We start from the raw sequence: 23205 nt of genomic DNA, 5'->3' as shown, positions 1-23205 counted from the left end.
CTTCTTTACTCATTAACTGATTCAAATGCTAGTCTCTTCCAGAAACATGCCTCAAAATGTGGGCATCCCCTTAGCTCAGTCAAGATGACACATGAAATTAACCATCACACCAAGGGAACAAAATATGAAAATAACCTAATTAAATAGGTGAATGGAATTAGGCTCTCTAACAGGCAAAATAAAAAAGCTACAGCAACCAATACATGTACAAGAGTATCAACAACCTGCTAAAGAATATGTCTGAAAATTTGAAAAACGGTACTTTAAACAGAAATTTATTTTATTCTTAAAATTATAGCAAATAAATGAACACAAATTTCTATTAAGAACAGAAGTTTATTGAATGTTTTATAGTAAAATATCGAGCCTAGTTTATTGCAATGCACAGGTTTGATGTACAAGTTAACACTGTACCTCAAGTTAATGATGAAACTGCAGGAACCTGCAAAGGTATCTTCCTTTTCTTCTTCCACAACTGCAGTACTGATTGATATTCAGAAATGTTTAGGCATTGGGGAAGACCTGTCAAGCTTCCTGAGTATTCCATTAAACAGTTCTTAAAATTATATATTACTTTAATGGAAAATATGAAAATTTTCTGGTGGGAACAACCATTTTAATATTTATTATCTTCGATAACTGAGAACCACAATTCCCAAAATGTATTATACCATAAGAAAGTCTTTGGAGACAGCATAAGGCTTTCCAGCACAAGATAAATTTCAAGGCAATTTATTAAGTACTGAATTTTCTTAAACCACCAAGCTAGTCATATGTGAAGATAAAAATAAATGTCAAGGTAAAGCGGATTGTTTTCCAAATAATAGGATCTAAAAAATATTGGAGGGACATAAGGATGTGAGAATGAGTGGATACTGGATGATAATAGAGATGATCAGTAAAAGGTACTGAAACTAGTTAGTATTAACTAGCATATATTTTCATTCATTAGTCAATATTTTCTTCATGTATATTATTATTTTAAGGTAGCATTACTAAACACTTAATTGGTCCATTCATTTTTCAAGTCGGTTGCAAAGAAATGTCAATACTGGATGTCTAAAGTTACAGATATTAATATTTTCATTATCTACCACTAAAACTATCTCACATTCTCAGCCATGGCTCTTGAATACATGATTTCTTGATAAAATATCACTAAAATAGAACTGATGTTGAAAAATTACCTACCTACCAACTTAACCAATTTATATCAATTAGCTCATATAGAATTAAAACAATTCATATCACTTGGCTCTCACAGAAGCCAGATCTTTTTCCTTTTAAACAGTCTAATCAATTCTACATAAAAGCAATTATTCAGAATAGCACACCTAAGATTTGCACTCCTACTCATTTACAAGTATATATTGAGGCCTGGGCCTGAATTTGGTACTTCTAGTCTACACTTTGGTTCCCTACCTTTTCCAAAGTGGACCCTTTATTTTATGAATATGACCATCAACAAGAACATGAAAGTAAAGAAAATAAACTTTAATTCAGATCATGCTTTCAAAGGAATGGAAAAAAATAAAATCTTCTATGATAATATAGAGTACTCCAATCTTAGTAACCCAAACATGTAACTATCTCCATTACAGAATTAAGCAGCCAGGTCAAATACACTACGAACCATTTGATTAAAAATGCTTAAAAACCAATGCTTTAACAAGGAAACACTGATGAAAATAGTTTTAAAATACACAGCCTTGTAAAATTATATGTTTTTTTAACATTAAAACCTTGTTTCAGAAGTCCCCCGTTTTAGGTTGTTACTCAAAAACTCATCATGTTCAAAACTCAAATTATTGTGAGATCTTGAGATCATAAGCAGCTTCTCCTTATTGGTAAAGTCTTTTTTGATTGCCGTTGGAGGCACAAGCAACCTTTCCATTGGGTCCTCTTTGTTCTCCAGTTTCACATATCCTTTGCTGTTGCTTCGATCCAACCGAGGCCAACTTGGATGTTTCCGTTGTTCTGCCTGAACAGTTAGGGTGGAGCGACCTCGGTCTAAGTCTAAGGATTTTGAATGTGATGAGAGCACATGCAAAGATGTGTTGGATCCAAACTGTCTTCTAGCAGCCCCAGGAGACAAGAGCTGTCCAGCCCCAGGTCCAAGGGCCACAGAGGACTTGTACTGACTAGACAATGACTCCCCAATGGAATTATTCCGAGGGAGCATCATGCTGACTGGCTGGAAGGACTCATTGGTGTTAGGCAAAGGGACCACAAGGGAATCCATAGACAAATTCCTCGACCTACTTTTGAGGGTCTCCGCATCCTCGGTGATGTTATCTATACTGGGCTCATCAATCACACAATTATTAAGTTTGATCACAGGCAATGTAAAAGCACTGATGGATGAGGACACAATGGACTTGGTCTCACATTTCTTAGGGCCACCGGTCTTATCATCAGTTGTCTTGGAAGGAGATGGGTACAGGCCAAAGACAGAGACAGAGCTGTCGGAGAGCAAAGGTGGCATAAGATGCCCCAAACTCTTTTCATTTAGCACAAGTTCATCCTCTTCGACAGAGCTGTCCATCCGAAAACTGCTCCTAAAACCTGAGAAAGAGGAAATGGTGTTCGCTGCCAGTCTCGAGGCACAGGAGCTCCCATTCTGTTTTACTTCCGTGTCTCCTATCAGACCCGTGTAGATGCCATTCATATGCTTTTGCTCCTTGATTCTTAGCGTGTGGATGTCGATGACTGTGGAGTAGATGTCCCTCATGTGTATGATTTTGGTTTCTTTGTCACGGTTCTCGTGAAGGATGGCATTAGCACAAATGAAAATGAAAATGCCGATCCCCATTGTGAAAGGGCCAAGCATCTTCATCTTGTCAGAATGTAAATGCTGCTCGAAGAAGCGAACCACCACGCCACTCTGGTTCCGAATGACCTGAGTGGCGTTTGTGGACAGTGTTGTCTCAGCGTCGATGAAATGTTCTTTTTGGGGCCAATACCCAAGGACCGCCATTGCAATTCCAACTATGGAGATAAGCACTCCTAAAATGAGGAAAAAACCAGAGGGGGAATAAAGCCGGATTTTGCCTCGAACAACCACAACATCGGCCCTTGGCCGACGCCTGACTGGTTTCTTCTCTTGGGCAGCGGGCGACGGGCTGAGGCTGACATGATGCTGTGATCTGGCAGAGTCTTGCCTTTTCAAGGCAGCCAGGCCGGTTATCACTCCACCAGTGGCTATCATAGCTCCGTCTTTTATTCTGAAAGGAAGGGGAAAAGATAATCAGCTCAACATGTGTAGGGGTATGCTCATCAATTCAACCATTGTTTGCATATTTTTGTTGCTTCGTATAATGAAATGGGGCAGAAGAATAGCTTTTTAATTGGTATAATTTGGGTAGAAGTTTTATTATTGACTAAAGTAAAATCCTGGAGATTTCCTTTTTTGGCTGAATTAGTGTTTTTATTATTAATGAAGTGTAAGCTCAAGGTATAGTTTGCTTCAGTAATTTTACCACTTATCATATAAAATAGTCCCCTGGTGATCATCATACCCTGGTAAGTCTCTCTCTCTCACACACACATTATCCTCATTATCTGTGTTATTTTACAGAAATGGAAAAATCCAAAATACTTAATAAAACAAACAAACCCTAGACTTAAAAAAAAAAAAAAAAAAAGAATATGTCCTACTCTTGTGAAAGTCACCAAAGAACTCCTTAACTCCAACATTTGATTTCTCAATTCTCATCTTCCTTACTTCTCTGTTTCCATGAATATTACTGGCCCCTCCTTTCTTGAAACTCTTGTCCAGGTTTTTATCTTCCTAAGTCTTCTGGCTCTTCCCTGACCTCACTATTCCAATTTTGGATCATCTCCCCTCATCTAAAAGTAGACCACCATCCCCTAAGGGCCCGGACCTTGGCCATCTTCTCTTTATACTCTCCCTTGGCATTCATATCTGCTCCTACACCTTCTACCATTTCCTCTATGCTAATGATTCCCAAGTCTCTATTTCAAACCATAGCCTGGGTTTCAGTTCCACATTTCCAACTTCCCAGTAGGGGACACATACACATGCATGCACCACTAGCAAAGCTGAACTCACCTCCTACCAGCACTACTTAACTTTAATGGTGTCAGTTCTTTTGTTTTTTTAATGAATCTTTATTGTTCAGATTATTACATATGTTCCTCTCCCCTCTCCTCCTTAGCTTCCCTCCACCTGATTCCCAACCCCACCCCAAGCCCTTACCCCCACCACTGTATTCATCCATAGGTGTAAGATTTTTGTCCAATCTCTTCCTGCACCCCTCAAACCCCTTTACCCCTGTGATCTGTTAGTCCAATCCCATTCTATTATATGTCCCTGATTCTATTATATTCATAATGGTGTCAGTTTTCAGGCTTGACTCGCATAGTCATTTTTAACTCATCCCTTTCTTCTTCCTCTCATCTTCCAATCAGGTTCTAAGTTCTAGGAATTTTCACTACATGATATCTCTCCATTCTGCCCCTCCATTTGAACCTACTCTTCCCAGCCCTGAGCAACTCTTACCAACTCTTACTAGACCATTATAATAACCTCCCAGAAGCTCTTCCAAACTCCAACTGCTCTTCCTTCACAATCAAGCTCACACACTGAAGGCAGATTAATTACCCTGAAACACAGCTCTGAAGTTGTTGAAAGAGTGGAATAATGGATAAAATATTCTCCACCACCTACTCAAGTTTAATCTGGAATTTCAAACCCATGGAATTTAGCTTTATCTCCAGCCGCACCCTTTCATTTTCATAAAACTAAAACCCAACCATATTCCATATTATACTGTTTCTGAGACTTTGTTAATAATGTTTCTCAATCATCTATAATTTGTTCCCACTTCCCCCAACATATATTGGCATCTGGCTGGTCATCAAAGCTCTTCTTTCCACTTCCTTTATAAAGCCTTCTCTGAATGATTTAGCAAATCCCACATGAGCTCTCATTCCTAAGAGCATTTCAGCAAGTTTTCTATGGCACTCACTGTATTATAATGTCAGTTCTTGCATGTCTTGTGGTCAAACATCTAATCTAATTCACTTTTTTATCATCGGAAACATTCACTGTAGTACCTTGTGCATAGCCAGTGTTCAAAAGCTATTTGCTAAAATGCTCATTAAGGGAATAATTCTTCCCCTGAGATTTGCTGAATGGCCATAATATGAGTATACTAAATTTCCCAGTTAAAGAAACACACACACATAAAATTAAAACCAAAACAAACAGCAACATTTTGTGACTTGGTAAAATATTTGTCATTATTTGCAATGAATAGTTCTCAGGCTGCCAATCTGGCTAGTAGGATATGGAGGATATTTTAAGAGCCACATGATCTCTGGCAAATTTCTGAGAGGGTTTCTTCACAGCATCAAATCTTGTCTTACAAAATCAAGCTATCCTTTTGAATTTTTATTTATGATTTCTGTTGTGTTTAAATAACAGCATTGTGGATGATATCTACAGTTTTAGATAGCTGAACAAGCTGGTTAATAAATCCAGCCTGCATTGGAATTATAACTAGGATTAAAATAGATTAATGTTTGAATACCAAACTATATTGTAACCCATAGCTCTAGTCTATTAAATTTATCAAAGTATAAATATTACAGTTTAAAAGTTCTCCCAAACCTTGGCTAAAACAAAACTTTGTGTCAGTTTATGTTTTCTTAAAACAGTTATAAATGTTAGAATAAAATTTAGTTACTTCAATATAACAGGATAAGGATTTACTCTGAAATCCTTCAGAGTAGAATGAAAACAAGGGCAAAAGGCTTTCATCTGGTTTAAAAACAACCACCATGAATTATCATTCCATACAGATTCTTAATCCTCCTCCACTTGTTAAAACATTTTCTGCAGGCTGTGCCATTCTCCATTTCAGAGGCTGACTGAGGAAAGGGGGCTGAGAAAGAAAAATGTATGTATTCTGAAAGATAGATGGGAATAGTAAGGTGGAAAAAGAGTGATGAGGGACTGAGTTCCTTTGTGAGCAAGCAAAGCAGGTTAGACCAGACATGACAAAGTAGCATGGGCAGTTTAAGAGGATAAACATTCATTAAAAATGAAAGGAGAGAAGATGCCTGGAGAAGTTTAGAAATAAAGAATCAAATTGGGGGAAATCAAAGCACCACAAAGCTTCTTCAGCCAGTCTACCCTGGCCAGGTCTGGGCAGGGGTACCCCACTCCTAGGATTAGGGGCGAAGGGGGGGGGGGGAGTCCTTGTCCTCTTAATTCCACTGGAGACAAATGAACACTAAGTGAACCTCTATTGTGATTCGGGCCCAGCCCTGAGGGGAAAGCTAAGGTGTGCAAACTCAGTTACCGCTTCAAAGAGCTAGTACATTTACCTAAAACAGAATGAACTAACCCCTAGAATGAGGAGGATCTTTGCAACAGGCTTTAGGCCGACAAAAGCATTAACACTTAACAATCAAGTGAATAGCATTTCAGGGAAGAGAGAGAGAAAGAATAGCTGGATACCAGACCTCTGACCTGCCTTTAGCACACAGCTCAGCCCTAAGACAGGAAACCAGGTAAGGCTAGAAAGGAAAGGAGGGCCAGGTCTTGGAAATTAGGAAGTGGCACTAAGCTGGATGTTGGGCAATATTTAACGCTGGTGGGTTTTGTGCAACTTGAAGCCCTGTGGCATTCCACTAGAGACCTAGATGGACATTGTTAACTCGTGTGGATATTCATTCATGTAATTAATAAAAACTGGTGTCTGCAAATGCAATAGATATAGGGCTCAAAATGTTTCCTGGCCCAAAGAATATAATAATCAGCAACTATCTTTTCTAGGAGATCATTTGACTAATTATAAACCTAATTAGATGATCAGCCACATTTGGTTTTCATATTTTCAATATTCTTGGGATTTTATCAAAGGTCAAATCCGTGGTCAGCAAATTGTGGCTCTTGAGCCACATGTAGCTCTTTGGCCCCTTGAGTGTGGCTCTTCCACAAAATACTACAGCCTGGACGAGTCTATTTTGAAGAAGTGATATTAGAAGTTTAAAAAAATTTGGCTCCCAAAAGAAATTTCAATCATTGTACTGTTGATATTTGGCTCTGTTGACTAATGAGTTTGCCTACCACTGGGCTAAATTAGTAGATAGGCATATATTCTTCTATAGACAACCAACAAAAATTCATTTGAATTAACTCTTGGCTACATATTAATTATCCTATCTTCCATTCCCAGTGTTCACAAAACAGCCACAATTTTGCTACCGAGATTATCAGCTTAAAATTTGCACAACAGCCCAGCCAGTGTGCTCAGTAGTTGAGCCCAACCTATGAACCAGGAGGTCACTGTTCAAGTCCTGATCAGGGCACATGCCCAGGGATGCAGGTTTGGTGCCCAGAAGGGGATGTGCAGGAGGCAGCTGATCAATGATTCTCTCTCATCATTATTAATGTTGCTATCATCTCACAAATCAATAAAAATTTTGTTTTAATAATTTTCATAACTTCTTCACTGTTCAAAACTAGGGTCCTGCAGGGCTATCTATAGGCCTTCACCATCTTACCCATTCATCTCAGATCTCAGATCTTATCAGCAGGATTTCAATCTTTTTCGTTGCCTTTCTCAGTGAAGATGTGAACTCCTGCACTCATTCAAGCACTCTATTACATTCGACTCGCCTACCCTGGGCTCATCTTCCCTCTGGACCATGTTTATTCTACCCCTTTTGGCCAAAAGCTCTGTCCTTGACAGAAGATATCTTTCCTGTGTGTCACATGTTAACACTACTCCATCTCGTCTAATCATCAGGCTCAGTCTCTCCTATTCTTGCTCTGGTAACAATTTTTAAAGCCTTATTGTTGTTGTCTTTTACCCTTCTTACAAGCTTAAGGACATTCTGGAATTTGCTTTTCTTGGCACTAATTTATACCGGTTTTTAGTATTCACACACTCACGGGAGTTGATTCCTGAACTTGTAGACCTTCTGATCACACTGTGAGCCTACTATACATCAGACATGGTTCCAGATGCACTCACACACTAATAGCTGAGTTGATGATAAGTAAATAGGCCTACATAATTGAGGGACTTTTCAAATTTTTGAAGGAGACATTCCTTTTAGCCAACTAGGGACCAGGATGTTGTCTAAGTTCCAACAATGAATTAGCAGGAAGAACAGGATTGGTATTCATAATTTCAGGCTCCCAGTGCAATGTTCATTTTTGGTGAAATCTTTCTGTTGTTTTTATATGCTATCCCAATGCCTTGCAGAGTGCCTGGAATGTAATAAATTCTCAAGTTTGTTGACTGTGCACTGGCTTAAATATCATTGAAATGTGTTAGACACTAGGGACACTGATTTCAAGGAGTCTGGAGTCCAAAGGGAAAGCAAAGTGCACGTTCATAATGAACTGATTCTAGGATGGTGTCATGGGAACACTGAAGAATGTTCTTCCACACTATCTGGAGGCTTCCAAGAAGCAGCAGTAGTCATCAAAGGCTTAGTACATCAGTAGGAGTTTGCCATGCCGACAGACTCTAACTCATCCTTGTCCCTAATTCTTCCACTGGGCTCCTTGCCCCATGGTTTCTCTTTATCTTTTCACCTGAAGTGTGCCAATTATTTTAAATATACTTAGTAACAATGTCTTACGTGTTGGACTTTTTATTTTATTTTTTTAAATATATTTTATTGATTTTGTACAGAGAGGAAGGGAGAGAGATACAGAGAGGAAGGGAGAGAGATACAGAGTTAGAAACATCGATGAGAGAGAGTCATCGATCAGCTGCCTCTTGCACACCCCCTACTGGGGATATGCCTACAACCAAGGTACATGCCCTTGACCGGAATCGAACCCGGGACCTTTCAGTCCCCAAGCCGACGCTCTATCCATTGAGCCAGACTGGTTTTGGCTGGACTTTTTATTCTTATCTCTAAGATTAAAAATTCTCCAGAATTGTAAGGCTAACTACCAAATGGAAGTAGAAATGAATCCATGCCTTTACGACCAAACAAAAACATTATATAAAACTCCCATGTGGAATTCACAAATGTGATAGATGGAAATATTTTCTGTTCAAGCCAGAACAGTTTTAGGACTTTCTTCCCAATAGAGACATTTTAAACTTTCAAAATAGGATTTCTAGTCTATATCTTTACCAGAGTTCAAAGAGAAAATGCCTATGGTGACTAACATTTCAATCATATTAAATTTTAAAAGATAGAATAGAAATCACTTTTTAATGTGTAGCATAATGGTTTTGCACACGGATATTGGAATCAGAGAAACAGGAGACACATCCTTGCTTCATCATTTGATAACCATGCAATCTTAGCCAAGTTGTCTTAAACTCCTTAGCTAAGTTCTTCCATCTGTAGGATGGCAAAACACTTTTTAATACAAGTGCATCCCAGCTTATTGGAGCCTCAGTTTCTTCATCTATAAAATGAGGACAGTAATAGTACCTATAGGGTTGTTATAAAGCAAAGGAAATAATGAATGCACATCACAGTTTAACGTTTGGGAACTAAGGTCTATATTGAGTGGAAAGGGACATGGGTGGTTGACCAGCCTACCTGCTGGTCAAACTCCTGGTTGAAGGGACATTTGCATATTAGCCTTTTATTATATAGAATATAAAGTGAGTGGCCAGATTATTATGTATTCAGAGATCATAATAATCTAGCCACTCAGTGACATTAGCTATGTCTGATTTTAAGGTCTTCTTAAGGACAAAATTCAAAATTATGTAATATATATAAAATGTTGACAGTGTTGATTATACTAAGGTCTCAATAACTTAGCTAATATTATTAAACTCTTCATTGCTCACTATTAACTCTTTCATTGCTCAGCTAGGTAAACTAAAACTAAAATTAAATTTTAATGATGGCTCACTGCATATGGAAAGGAAATGATTGAAAATTTGTCCTGGGATTTAGAGTCAAAAACTATCTGAGTGGAATCTGTGCATTTTAGTGGGAGAGCATGAATAATTAGATGGTTGCAAAGAAGAGTTTACATAAGAGAGAGACAGGTGGGGAATATCTTATAGAAAGAATAAAGCCTGCCTTTCTTTTTAATTCATTCTATTTCTTTCAATTTGAAGACTTGAAACAAAAAAATAATAGCAATAATAAAAGCAGGGCAGGAAAACCCAAACCAGTTCATCTGATGATTTTACTCATCTTAATGATGCCATTGAACCAAATGCATGAATAATCTGAACGATTCTGCAAGCTCCATTCTGTTTCCATAGGGACATTTGGGCATAAAACAGACTGAAGACAAAGAGGAATGTGAGGGCTGGGGATATAAGGACTAGAGAAGATGCCATAAGGGTGAAATAAAGCGAAAATGCACAGAATGGTAATTTTGTGACAAAAAGGTTAAGCTGTGATTTAATGTGCACTCTGAAGGCCTTTGCTGGTCTGTCTTGGAGGGGATGGTTGCTTAATATTCAGTATAGTACTACATTCATATGAATGCTGGGATTAAAAGGAAGTATAGAGTTTTTTTATAATTAGCAGAATATCATTAAGTCATTAAATATAAAGCATTGCTTATGGTCAAGTGCATCCTGAGTGTGCAGAAAATGCCAGAAGTAGAGACTGCACTTCTATAATATGTGCTCTTGGTTACTGATGACTAAAACCTGTAACCCTGACAAACCATAAAATATGGGCCCAACCCAATTATGAGCTATGTAACAATGGCATGGAACAATTGCTCTCCAGTGACTAAAGTCTATAAAGTCCACAGAGCACAAAAGTCTCTAGGAGGCCAAATAACGGATCCATAATGAGCTATTAGAGAAAACCCTGCTGAGACCCAGTGGGAGCCATTTCCCACAGGAACATAAGAAATTAGAAGCCTATTTTCCCCCAACGTAGAGTTATGCTTCCTGCCCTCTACCCCAATTCTTCAAATTGGACAAGCTTTTACAATGACTGTCATACTCCCTTTACACTGCATTTCCTGACAGAAGTCAACTTGAAATTGGTGTAAGGATGCTACCCCTAAGGAAGTCACATATTTACTAAATGCAGGAAATTGGCTGAGCTTTCCCTGGGTAGAGAGCTGGAGTATTTAAAATCACAACTTGGACTTTTCATACACATCCCTCCCCTGCTGAACATACACAGGAACTTCGCTTAGAGCAGTGGTTCTCAACCTTTCTAATGCAGCAACCCTTTAATACAGTTCCTCATGTTGTGGTGACCCCCAACCATAAAATTATGTTTGTTCCTACTTCATAACTGTAATTTTGCTAGTGTTATGAATCGTAATGTAAATATCTGTGTTTTTGGATGGTCTTAGGCTCTATAGCAGCGGTTCTCAACCTGTGGGTTGTGACCCACAGGTTAAGGACCGCTAGCAGGGTTGCCTAAGACCATCAGAAAACACGGAATTTACATTATGATTCATAACAGAAGCAAAATCCCACACTGGAGATTGAGCCTGCAACCCACGCATATGCCCTGACTGAGAATCTAACTGTGACCTCCTGGTGGGGCAGGCAGGAGGCAGCCTAACCATCTAACTGTGACCTCCTGGTGGGGCAGGCAGGAGGCAGCCTAACCATAGTTGATGTTTCTCTCTCTCCCTCTTCCTTCCTCTCTGAAATAAAAAATATTTTTTTAAAAAGAGAAATTGAGACTTGAATAGGTTCTAACCTTCTTTCCAGTGATTGTAAATGCCCAGGAAATACAAATATACTGTTGACAGTCATGTAGGAGAAGGGGGAAAGATTGAGGGCAATAGTAAGTTTCAATTCCTGCTACTCTACTTTCTATCAAACATCTTGTATCAGTCTATCGGTTTTGCATGTTACCCAGCTGTGCCAACACAGTTAAGGATGCAAAGGATATTTCTTCTCTTCTGCAAGTAAGGAATCATCTAGCAGAGCGAAAACACCATTTTACTTAATGATGAGCTGTGTTATGTTTTAATCCACAGTAACATACATCAATTTTATCTTAAAAGTTTTCCAAAGATGGTAGCTCAAAACTACCATTAGCATTTTTTAAAACATTAAAATATAGTTCAAACTACATCATTTCCACTGGAGCATTTTACTTTTATTTTTCCTAGAAGTAAAATCTGAGAAGTATACATTTTAAAAATTAATTTTATTTTTCCCATCACCATTTATCCTCCTCTATGCCTATGAACATTTTATGTTGCCTATGAATTCTGGAATTTGATTTTTTTAAATCTTGTTAGTAATTTTATTGGGATCATGTCAAATCTGTACATCAACACTTGAGAACTGACATTATTATGCCACTACAGCATTTTAGCTAAAAATTTTTATTTTATGTCCGTTTTTAAAAACAAGATCTTTTCATTTCTTGTTACTTTTTGTTTCCTGGGTATTTTCTCACTGGGTTTATACTGTGTATTCTTATACTATCATTTCTACCTTTAAGTGGTTGTTGTTTGAATGATTATTGTGCATTAATTTTGTACTACGTTACTTTACTGATCAATGTTTTTAAAAAATGTTTTCAGTTCATTCTCTTAGGTGTTCCCTGAAACACAACTATATCAGATATAATAATATTCCCTTCCCCAATTTTAAACCTGCAATTGCTATTTTCCAATGGTTTCATCTAACACCTGGAGAGCAAATGTGAACAAGTAAGCAACCCAGACATCTCTGCCTCTCTCCTAATATAACTGGCACGCCTATGGTTTCACCACTGAAGAAGAACCAATCAATGCTGTTGTACTTAGGGTTTTAGCTAGAATTCCAGGAGACAAAATTAATTGATTCAGAGTTGCTCCTGGAGAGGAAGACCAGGAAAGGAGAGGAAGGAGCAGGTGAAGGGCAAAGGGCAGAAAAGAAGAGGAAAAGGTGGAGGATACAGAGGAGAAACATGTACTGGGAGAGAATAGAATGGGTTACTATTGCAAACGCTAACTATCTGAAATGACGACTAACACCTACATATTTTCTATAAAGTCCTTACTTGTTTCCATCTCCTCTTTTGGAAACATGTATCTAAGGACAGGAATTCTCTCCTGGGATTGCTGGGACTACTGAATCATCTACCAAATCCTGACTCTAAATATGTTACCTGAAAAGGAAGATTTGAGAATAGTAATGTTACCTGAAAAGGAAGATTTGAGAATAGTAAACTGCACAGGGAAGTATAAAAAAAGACAGGAAAGAATGCTGAGCAGTAAAAATGGTTTCAAGGGAGGCCTAAATTAGCAGAGGAAAACACTAAATGCAGGTGACCACTTTCCACCAGGGGAGGGTATTTTGGGGTCATGCCTGAGATATTTTTAGCTTCAAATACCTGTTATGCTTTATTATGGTTAGCTTTGCTGGTTATTTCCTGTGAGACAACCCAAAAGAAAAATGGACCAAAGATGTTAATAGCCAATTTATAGAAGAAAAATACAACTGTCCAGTTAACAAGTGAAAAGAGTAATACTCAATAGTATACAATGAAATGCAAAATAAAGCAATTTCAAAAGTAAAAATATAACTTCAATTACTAATTGACAAGAAAAATGGGATTGATTATGCCCATTACTAGTGAAGTATAAGGAAATAAACTCTAATAAGCTGTCAATGAGAGGATGAAATGGTACTTCTTAAACGTTAATTTGGGAATGACTTTTGCAAGTTTAAATGCCCATTCCCCTCCATCTCACTTCTGTGAACCAGCCTTTCAAAAGACTACACATACATGAAAGTACACATTTCATGCTCCAGTCATAGCAATAACTTGGGACTAGCTTAAATGTACATCAATAGAAAGTTGGTTAAATCAGTTATGCAATGGAATGAGACATACATATTTAAAAGGATTAATGTATGACAAGAAGGAAAATTTTTCACATATTTTTTAGCTTTTAGAAGAGAAATCAAGAGTAAGGTCCTGTTTATGCCAAACATACAAAACATGTGTTTGAATACATACTGGAGGGATATAGCAGGCAACATCCTATGTTTAAATTTTCTTTTTTTCTTTTTAAAATATATTTTATTGATTTTTTACAGAGAGGAAGAGAGAGGGATAGAGAGTTAGAAACATTGACGAGAAAGAAACACTAATCAGCTGCCTCTTGCACACTCCCTACTGGGGATGTGCCTGCAAATAAGGTACATGTCCTTGACCAGAATCCAACCTGGGACCTTTCAGTCTACAGGCGGACGTTCTATCCACTGAGCCAAACTGATTTCAGCGAAAGGTAACATCCTTATTAACAGAGCTTACACTTAAAGAATGACATGGTGGGTTACAGGTAACAACATTCACTTTTTATATGTAACCTCACTATTCACCTTTTTGCAAGGAGCATGCACTGCTTTATTTTATTTCCACTCTGGAACTCTAATTAAATACACGGCAGAGAAAAAGATGTTAAAGTTTGGAAAATTAGAGTAAAAGGCAGACCAACTTGATACAGGTTTGGATAATTAGATGGGCTGGCTCATTTAAAAAAAAAACAAACACAAGAAAATAGCAAATGGCTAAAATTTCTAACTAAACTAAGTCAAAAATTCAGGAAAGAGACTTACTTAGATCATAATCTTAAAGCACAGGCAACAATTCTGCCTACCTGAGCAATACCTGCATCTATTGGGTGCAAGGTAATATACAGGATGAATTAAGAATTGCCAAAACCTGTTTGGCTCAGTGGATAGAGCGTCAGCCTGCGGACTGAAAGGTCCTGGGTTCAATTCCGGTCAAGGGCATGTACCTTGGCTGCAGGCACATCCCCAGTAGGGGGTGTGCAGGAGGCAGTTGATTGATGTTTCTAACTATCTCTCTTCCTTCCTCTCTGTAAAAAAATCAATAAAATACATTTTTTTATAAAAGAATTGGTATCTGAAACAAACAAGCAAGCAAACAAACAAAAAAACCCGGTCAGTATTGCTCAATAGTTGAGCATCAACCTATGAACTAGGAGGTCACGGTTCAATTCCTGGTCAGGGTACATGCCCGGGTTGTGGACTTAATCCCCAGTATGGGGTATGCAGGAGGTACAGATCAATGATTCTCTATTCTCATGAAAGTTTCTCTCTCTCTCTCTCCTTTTCCCTTCCTCTCTGAAATCAATAAAAATATATTTTTATTTGCTTTATTAAGGTATTACATATGTGTCCTTAGCTGCTATGCATATAAGGGTACATACATTCTTTCTGATTGGTGTTTTGGGTTTCTTAGGATATATTCCAGAAGTGGGATTACTGGGTCAAATGGCAGTTCCATATTTAATTTTTTGAGGAAATCTCTAAGTCTTAATTGATGGAGACACTGGTCACTATCACAGCCTCCCCGACCCAGCCCTGCCTGCTCCACCCACGATTTCCGATAGTAATTCCTTCTCATAAAATAGTTCAGGGCTATGTTCTGCTTAAAGGTCATTCTAGGATTTGTTCAGACTTCAGTAAAATAAAGTTGACTAAAGTCTACAGGCTTACATAGATCAAAGTAAGCATTTGTTAACTGGTGACTTTTTAATAATGATGAATTCCAGAAAGAAAGAAAAAGTTTTATCTTGAATCTTTTCCAAGAGAGCTGTCAAGAGGTTCAAATTATTTATCTGGAGACTTTGGGGAGAGGTATTAAAAAATTGAGAAGAATGCACAATCAGAATGAGAAAGAAACTAGCATTTGTTGACTTCTGATATTTTTAAGGAACTTAATATATATTATCATGTTTAATCTTCAGTAAAATTATGTAAAAGAGGAAAAAAATACCATTTCATTGTGATTCAGAGAAGGTAAGTAATTTGTTCAATGCCATGCAGCTAAGAAGTAGAACAATATTTCAAAAGCACGTGATATCTCCTTCAATCATATTGCTTGTTAACAGAAATAGGATTGGGGGCAAGAGACATAACTGGAAATGTGGAGAGACAACAAGCAGATGAGGGTGCCAGTGAAGAGTTAATGTTATGAATTTAGGATGCAGTAAGAAAAAAATGTAAATTAAATAAGAACCAAGTATGTTATTTAAAGAAAGAAATCAAATGCATCTCTGAATTGCATAGCATAGTGCCATGCCTTCAGTATCTTCGTTGGTTAGGACAAAATGAGTTCAACTTCTAACCTTTATAAGAACCCACTTCTATAAAAATTATCAGGTCTGTATGTGGGAAATAACCAAATCTCCCCTTCCCCTCTATACACATCAAAACTATATCACCCAATGCATAGGCAAAATAAAGATCAAATATTCCCAAAAGCAGGTAACATTGGCAACAGTCTAAATCTATTTAGTTTTCTAAGTATCTTATTACTTTGAGGCACAATTTTTGCTATTTTATCTCTTCATTGCTACAGACTTATCCTTCTCTTAGTTTTGGAGACAGATGGTCATTAAAACATGTCTCCTATCACTCTAAAAACTGAATGGTATTTTAAAACCCAGTGAGCAGACTGATGAGTCTCAGAGGAGAGGCTGGGATGGGGGTGGGGAGAGATTAACCAGGAAACTCATGTGCATATATGTATTGCCCGTGGACACAGTCAGTGTGGTGAAGGCCTGGGAGGGGCGGGAGCAGGAAGAGGGGGTGAATTGGGGGGGGGGGGGGGAAGGGAAGCACATCTATAATACTTTCAACAATAAAGATAAATTTAAAAACAAAGAGCCCAGGCAGTTTAAAGATTTCATTCCCTCCCCCACCTAAAGTATCATGAGAAGTATAAGCTAAGGAGATACAGCAAAAGCTTTTATATTCGTAAGCAATGTTTACATGAAAGTTTTCTATGCCTTTCCAATGGGTAATTGGCAACATGTATATTTTTCTTTCATTTATATTAACAAAATGATCTGGCCAATTAAGTTTGGTACATTCAAATAAAGGAATACTGTGTGGTCATTTTAAAATGTAGACAAAATGTCTGACAGAAAAAAAAAAATGTTCAATAAGTAAGTTAATTGAATATGAAAAAAATAGGGCAAGCAATATCATTTAAAAAATATTTGTACATACACAAACAGAGCTGGAGAACAAATACAAAAATGTACACAACTGTCCAAAGTCTACTACTGACTGAGCTACCCAAATAGCCCTGTTGTAATTAAAGGCTCAGAGAAAAAAAATATTTTAAAAAAATCCTCATAAGCCATTTGGGAAAGAGCTCACTCTAGGATCCATCTAAATATAATTTTTCTTTGCTCATCTATTTATTAATAAACGTCTCAAACAGAAGGTCACTTAAAAATCTGAAATTTCTTTTCATTAGGCTAATGTGCCTTTATTTTCAAAAGTCAAATGATTTTGTTGTCACCTTAAGAGCAATTTAAGAGCCACAACTGTGAATTTATTGCTTGATTAAGTCAACAAGATAAAATTCCTTGTGAAAAATTGCAGGCACACTAATTTTATCTCCCACCAATAAAGCTGAAATAACTCTTTTTAAATGACTTTGAAAAAGGCCAACTGAATAACTAGCTAGCTACTACTGGGAGTATCATAAAAACACTCATAAATCTCTTAAATAGTTGGTTATAAGGTCCAAGTGTCTCTGCTACAAGGAAACCATTCCTTTACCCTTGTAAGGTAGCTGGCATTGTGTTTATTGTCTTACATTCACTAAGGCCAAATACAGCCTTCCCAAGTACTGGGCAGGCAACTCCCTGGATTTTCTCTCTATAAGGTTTTCTAGGATGAGATAGTTCCAAAGCATAGGAATTCATAATCAATAACAATCAAAACATTTTGGCAGATGGATAACAGGAAATACTAATATTGCAGAGTCATAAAGGGAGAGAAATAGGGTCAATCCAATGGTTCAAAAGCAACATGAGAAAAGCAGCAAAACCAGTACCTGAAATGGCCCTCGAAGTCTTGGGACCAGGGGAGGTAGGGACTCCAGGAAGAGTTTATTCAGATAAAGTAGTGCCACTCAATGTGGCAACACTGGTATAATCTGTAGAGTTGTCAGAAATGCAAATTCATGGGCCAAATGCCACCTAAAAAATTAGAAATCAGAGGATGGCCTGGCCAGTGTGGCTCAGTGATTGAGAGACATAAACCAGGATGTCACAGTTCGATTTCCAATCAGGGCATCTGACTGGGTTGTGGCTCAATCGAGTGTGGGGTGTGCAGAAGGCAGCCAATCAAGGGTTCTCTCTCATCATTGATGTTTCTCTCTCTCTCCCTCTCCCTTCCTCTCTGAAATTGATTAAAAAAATTTTTTTTTTAATTTTAAAAATAAAGAAATGTAGAATGTTTCTTGTTTTTTGTTTGTTTGTTTTAAATCAGAGGATGGGCTCATCCTTCTGTTTGAACAAGCCTTCCAGGAGATTCTGAGGCCTGCTGATGTTTGCAGGCCACTGAGATGCCTCAACAGGCCTAGCCTCTGCTCAGATAAAATAGGCAGGGAGGGAGGGGGGTAGATTGAATTGCTGACCACATTTCATCTAAAATAGGACTCTTTTTCTGGGGTGGAAGAAGGTGGGGGAGGGAATGCTATTACTAGAGAAATATGGCTGGAGACAACAGAGCCCAGCAGCGCCAGTAGGATTAGGGAGACTCCTCCTTGCTTTCCCTGGAGTCACACCTAGAGGACTCTAAAAACCATTAGGACCTATTTTTGCCTAAATTGCTTTGACTACAATCTGACCTGGTTCCTATCAACCTGGAAGAATCTGTGAACCATAAGCAGGACTGTGTGTCTTGCAGCTTAACATGGAGCAAAGGAATGCACAGAAACAAGGCTGCATGCTCAAAAATAATGAACGTGGCTCCAGAAAATGAAAGGTAGAATTCCAACTCTCTTTGTTCTTTAGCAGTTTATTAATCACAAATTTCCTATCTGGATGGAAAAGAATAACTGACCACTGTTACACATAAGTCATCCAAGTCAGTATGCTGTCTGTGCAGCACACAGACATTTCCACTGCACAAGGTTATGATGTTATGCAGCCCTACTTTTTTCTAGACAGGCTTCATTCCGGATGTTTCATTTTCTTAAGGGATTCTACATGCAACAAGGTGAAATAAGTTTCCAGGTATCATCCTATCTAATAAAAGAGTAATATACAAATTGACCATACCTCTACTACACCCACAAGCCATGCCCAACAGCCAATCAGGAGTATGCAAATTAACCCAACCAAGATGACTGTGGCCACAGAGCAAGCAGGAGGCTTGGGTTTCCCCGATAATGGAGGAAGCTAAGCTTTCCACACAACCTGACTGGACTAGGCCTCCACTCCAGGATACAAAGTTTCAATTATAGAAGATAAACAAATCCCAACAAAAATGGCTACAGCCACTGAGCAAGCATGAGGCTTGGCTCTGCTCAAGGTTACAAAGTTTCAATTACAGAAGATAAATAAATCCCAGATATGGTGGCCAGCCAGCAAACTACCACAGGCCCCTCGCCCAGGACACCCCACACCCCAAGGGAACCCCCACCCTGATCCGAGACACCCTTCAGGGCAAACCAGCTGGCCCCCACCCATGCACCAGGCCTCTATCCTATCTAATAAATGAGTGCAATTTGCATTCTTTATCTGAATGCAAATTGACCATCACTCCAACACATAAGATGGCTGCCCCCATGTGGACACAAGATGGCCACCACAAGATGGCTAGCAGGGGAGGGCAGTTGGGAGGAACCAGGTCTGCAAGGAAGGGCAGTTGAGGCAATCAAGACTGAAAGGGAGGGCATTTCGAGGTGACCAGGTCAGCAGAGGAAGGAAGTTGAGGGTGACTGGGCCTGCAAGGAAGGGCAGTTGGGGGGGACCCAGGCATGCAGGGGAGGGCAGTTGGGGAGGACCAGGCTTGCAAGGGAGGGCAGTTAGGAGTGACCAGGCCTGCAGGGGAGGGAAGTTAGGGGCAAACAGGCCAGCAGGGGAGTGGTTAGGGGGTGATCAGGCTAGCAAGCAGAAGTAGTTAGGGGGTATCAGGAAGGCAGGCAGGTGAGCAGTTGGGAGCCAGCAGTCCTGGACTGTGAGAAAGATGTCCAACTGCCTAGGAGGATCGGGCCTAAACAGGCAGTCAGACATTGATCAGTCCGATTAGAGAGGATGCAGCCTGGAAAGGATGCAGATTGTATTGGATGCAGCACCGTCCCCCTCTCCCCATCTCCCACCCTCTGTGCACGAATTTCATGCACTGGGCCTCTAGTTATTAACAAAGTTTGTAATCAAAGTCAGAACAACCCCTAATTACCTAGTTCTTGTAAGGTTTTCATTCACTTATTCCTGGCAATCCTAATAGGATCAGGTGTTGGCCATTAGGGTTGTTCACCAACATTCCAGTCAGTTCTCCTTCCAGGCCATAGGCCCATTGTTGTGCTGTATTTTCCTGACCCTCTGAAGTAAGGCAAGAGAAAATTGTTTCAGTCAGTGAAATGTGAGTCAAGAGATGTGTGCCCCTTCTAGACGAAAATCTGTAAGGGGCAGTGTGCAATTTGCTATCATCCCTTCCCCTTGCCATGATGACCAATAACCTTCCAGATAGTAAAAAGTCAATCATACCAGGTTCTGGTACAAGAATGAGGTGAAAGCGCTATTGGTCAATCCACAATGGACATGAGTGAATAAAATATATTTCATTATTTCAAATCATTGAGATTTTGGGCTTATTTGTTACAGCACATAACCTATTCTGACTGATACAGGTAGGTGCTATTATTATTCCAATGTTCTAAAAGTTGGAAAGTCTAAAATATACCTTAGTAACACCTAGAAGGGTAGTGTACTGAATAAATGAATTTTTAATGCCTAATCCTTTGGCTTCCCAAGCTAAAAGAAATTCACTAGCTGATTCCTCAAAGAGTTCCTCTTGTGATTCCAGTTCATACTTGGCCAAACTAAAATGTGATAATATTACATGACCAAAAATTTTTCAAGAGACTGCCTTCATCTAAAGTGATTAACATGTTGACCACTGTAACTCAGCTGGTATGTGACCAAAAGAAGGATCCAAACCTAGATCTTTCTGAAACTAAAGCTTAGGATTTTTATCACAACACTACATTACTAAGCATACCGAAAAAGACTAAAAACTCTGGTCCTTAATAGCTATCATCTTGAGGTCATAATTTAAATATGGCTTCAGGTTTTTATTTATAAAGTAAGAATACTTGTCCTCCTTTCCTCATAGGTTGTTATGATCTAAGTTCAGTTTAAATGTCTTACAAACTACACATTAATAGAATTACAACTAATAAATAGTAAAATTTCAGCTCTGGGACACTCTCTGGTTTATAAATGGCTCTAAAAAGGGGGGAAGTAATACTTTGTATTCACCTCTTTTAGAAGAAACGCTTTTTACTTTCATTATTAGGGATGAAAATATTTTTAAAATGTAATACCTTATTGCAGACTCCTCAAACAATATTAAGCACAATTTAATTTTGTCCTGATGACTCAAAGTGGTTTTTGCCTTGTTTTGATTGGAATATCAACTAGGACATGGTCTTGTGCAATATTCTGAACACCTTGTGAGAAGCCAAGCTCTTTTAAGAAACTCAAGGCCAAGAATGGGAAATGACTTTTTAAAAGCATAATCGTGATTAGTGCTGTCACACAAGTAAAGGTCCGAAAAGGTCTGGAGGAGACCAAGAAGACTCCGATGAAGACAGACGCTGCCATTGGGAACAGTGAGTTACTACAGCAACTTCCCCTGCCCAACGCTCGTGTGGGGCTTTAGTCTTAGAAATGAGAGAGCCAAGTGTGAATAGGTTTATTGATACTATGTGCAAATTAAGAGCAAGCAAAGTTGGAGTGAAGACATTGGGTATACATATTCTTTGGTTTTTATGACATCTGTTTAATTTTTTTTTTCTTTTTCTTTTTCTTTTTCTTTTCTTTCTTTTTTTTACTTTTCAATGTGTGTCTACTTCCTGGTTTTGCTGAGTTCTTAATAGGCCTGTCCATTTCCAGTGAGTGTAATGTTATATGTCAGACCAGCCTTTATGATAGAGAGCTTTTTAGATATGTTGTAGCATGAATTCGAGAAAAACATATCTTCTATATTTTACACTCCATATACATTTTCATAAAGAATCCTTTCCGCTAGTTCTGGATTTACCAATATGTTTACATTTTGTCACCTGAAAGACGCTTTCTATATGCACCCACACACTGCCAAGTCCACTGAACCGGAGTGGACAAGACTGCTAATGATAGTCTCAAACTTTTAAGAATTGCCATCCATCTGTGCTCAAATTTTCACATGGTTTCTCTGAGTTCCAACTGTCATAATAATTCAACACCAAAAGTAAGTGTTTAAATAATAGTCATATCAGGTTTTCATTGACTCACTCAATTCATGTATACATTTTTATCCAACAAATATTTACTGAGCATTTGCTATGCCTAAAGCATCTTGCTGGCAGCCGGGGATAAAATGATGAACAATTCAGATTTGATCTTCACCTCCTTGAATCTTTACACATCAGATGGCAACTGGGTTTTTGTTTGTTTTGTTTTATTCTGTTTTACATAATGGCACAACTTCAGATACCCTCCAAGAAATGTCTTGTTCGGGGCAGGGAAGGAGGCATCGAATGAATGACACTTAAGTAGAGAAAAGGAGATCTCATAAACAGGGAAAGGATGGGGAGATTTATCATAATTTAGTAAACTATGAATGTCCCCTCAAATTTTAGGAATGTATCATGTTATGGAGACTTTGATTCTCTTTTTTCTAACTACTGACATGTAGTTCTCTTTAAATTATAAAGAGCTGATTTCTTCACCAAGGAACAATACACTTCATTAATAATGAAGCTTGCTGTCGGCAAGTCAAGCCCACAGCAATGAAGAGAGCATACTAAACAATTTGTCTCTTCAGGTTCCAATTTTCTCTGCTGGTGTCAACAGGGTGCATGGGGAATTGCGGGTGGGAGAGGTTCCCTTACCCTCTTCTGCTCATCCTCTCACCTTGGCACCTTATCATGCACTCTGGAGGAGAAGAAAAATCCTTCCCCTTTAGGCCAAACTCAATTCTTTCCATCAATCCTGGTCTGTAACTCCCGACTCTCCCACCCCACTTCACCTCCCGCTTCTTAGAAGCTAAATTTCAAGTCCTTCCATGCCAATGAATTCTCTTTTGGATGGGGTGACAGTGGATAGATGATCTACAAAACAATAAAATCTTTTATACTGTCTCAAATAATTTACCTCCTATGAGTTAATATACCTAGAGTCTTTGACTCTCCCTTTTCTTTGTATTTCACTTCCAAAGGTTGCTTTGGAAGTTCGGTATGTTTCTGGCTAAAAAACAAAAACAACAACAG

The 23205-nt window shown here is 38.5% G+C and overlaps 1 protein-coding gene across 1 annotated transcript in view; it reads right to left on the bottom strand.

Moving 5' to 3' along the window:
- Nucleotides 1-320: 320 nt before the first annotated feature.
- TMEM200A (transmembrane protein 200A) overlaps nucleotides 321-23205 on the bottom strand; it is a 56929-nt gene continuing 34044 nt past the window's right edge. Inside the window, exon 2 of the mRNA XM_036414975.2 lies at nucleotides 321-3224. Within this exon, the coding sequence (XP_036270868.1) occupies nucleotides 1736-3208 (1473 nt within the window). The 5' untranslated portion in view covers nucleotides 3209-3224 and the 3' untranslated portion in view covers nucleotides 321-1735. The remainder of the gene's footprint in view (nucleotides 3225-23205) is intronic.

Source organism: Pipistrellus kuhlii, unplaced genomic scaffold (genome assembly GCF_014108245.1).
Source record: "Pipistrellus kuhlii isolate mPipKuh1 unplaced genomic scaffold, mPipKuh1.p scaffold_m20_p_5, whole genome shotgun sequence".
In the NCBI taxonomy this organism is placed as follows: Eukaryota; Metazoa; Chordata; class Mammalia; order Chiroptera; family Vespertilionidae; genus Pipistrellus; species Pipistrellus kuhlii.
This window is presented reverse-complemented; position numbering and strand designations above follow the sequence as displayed.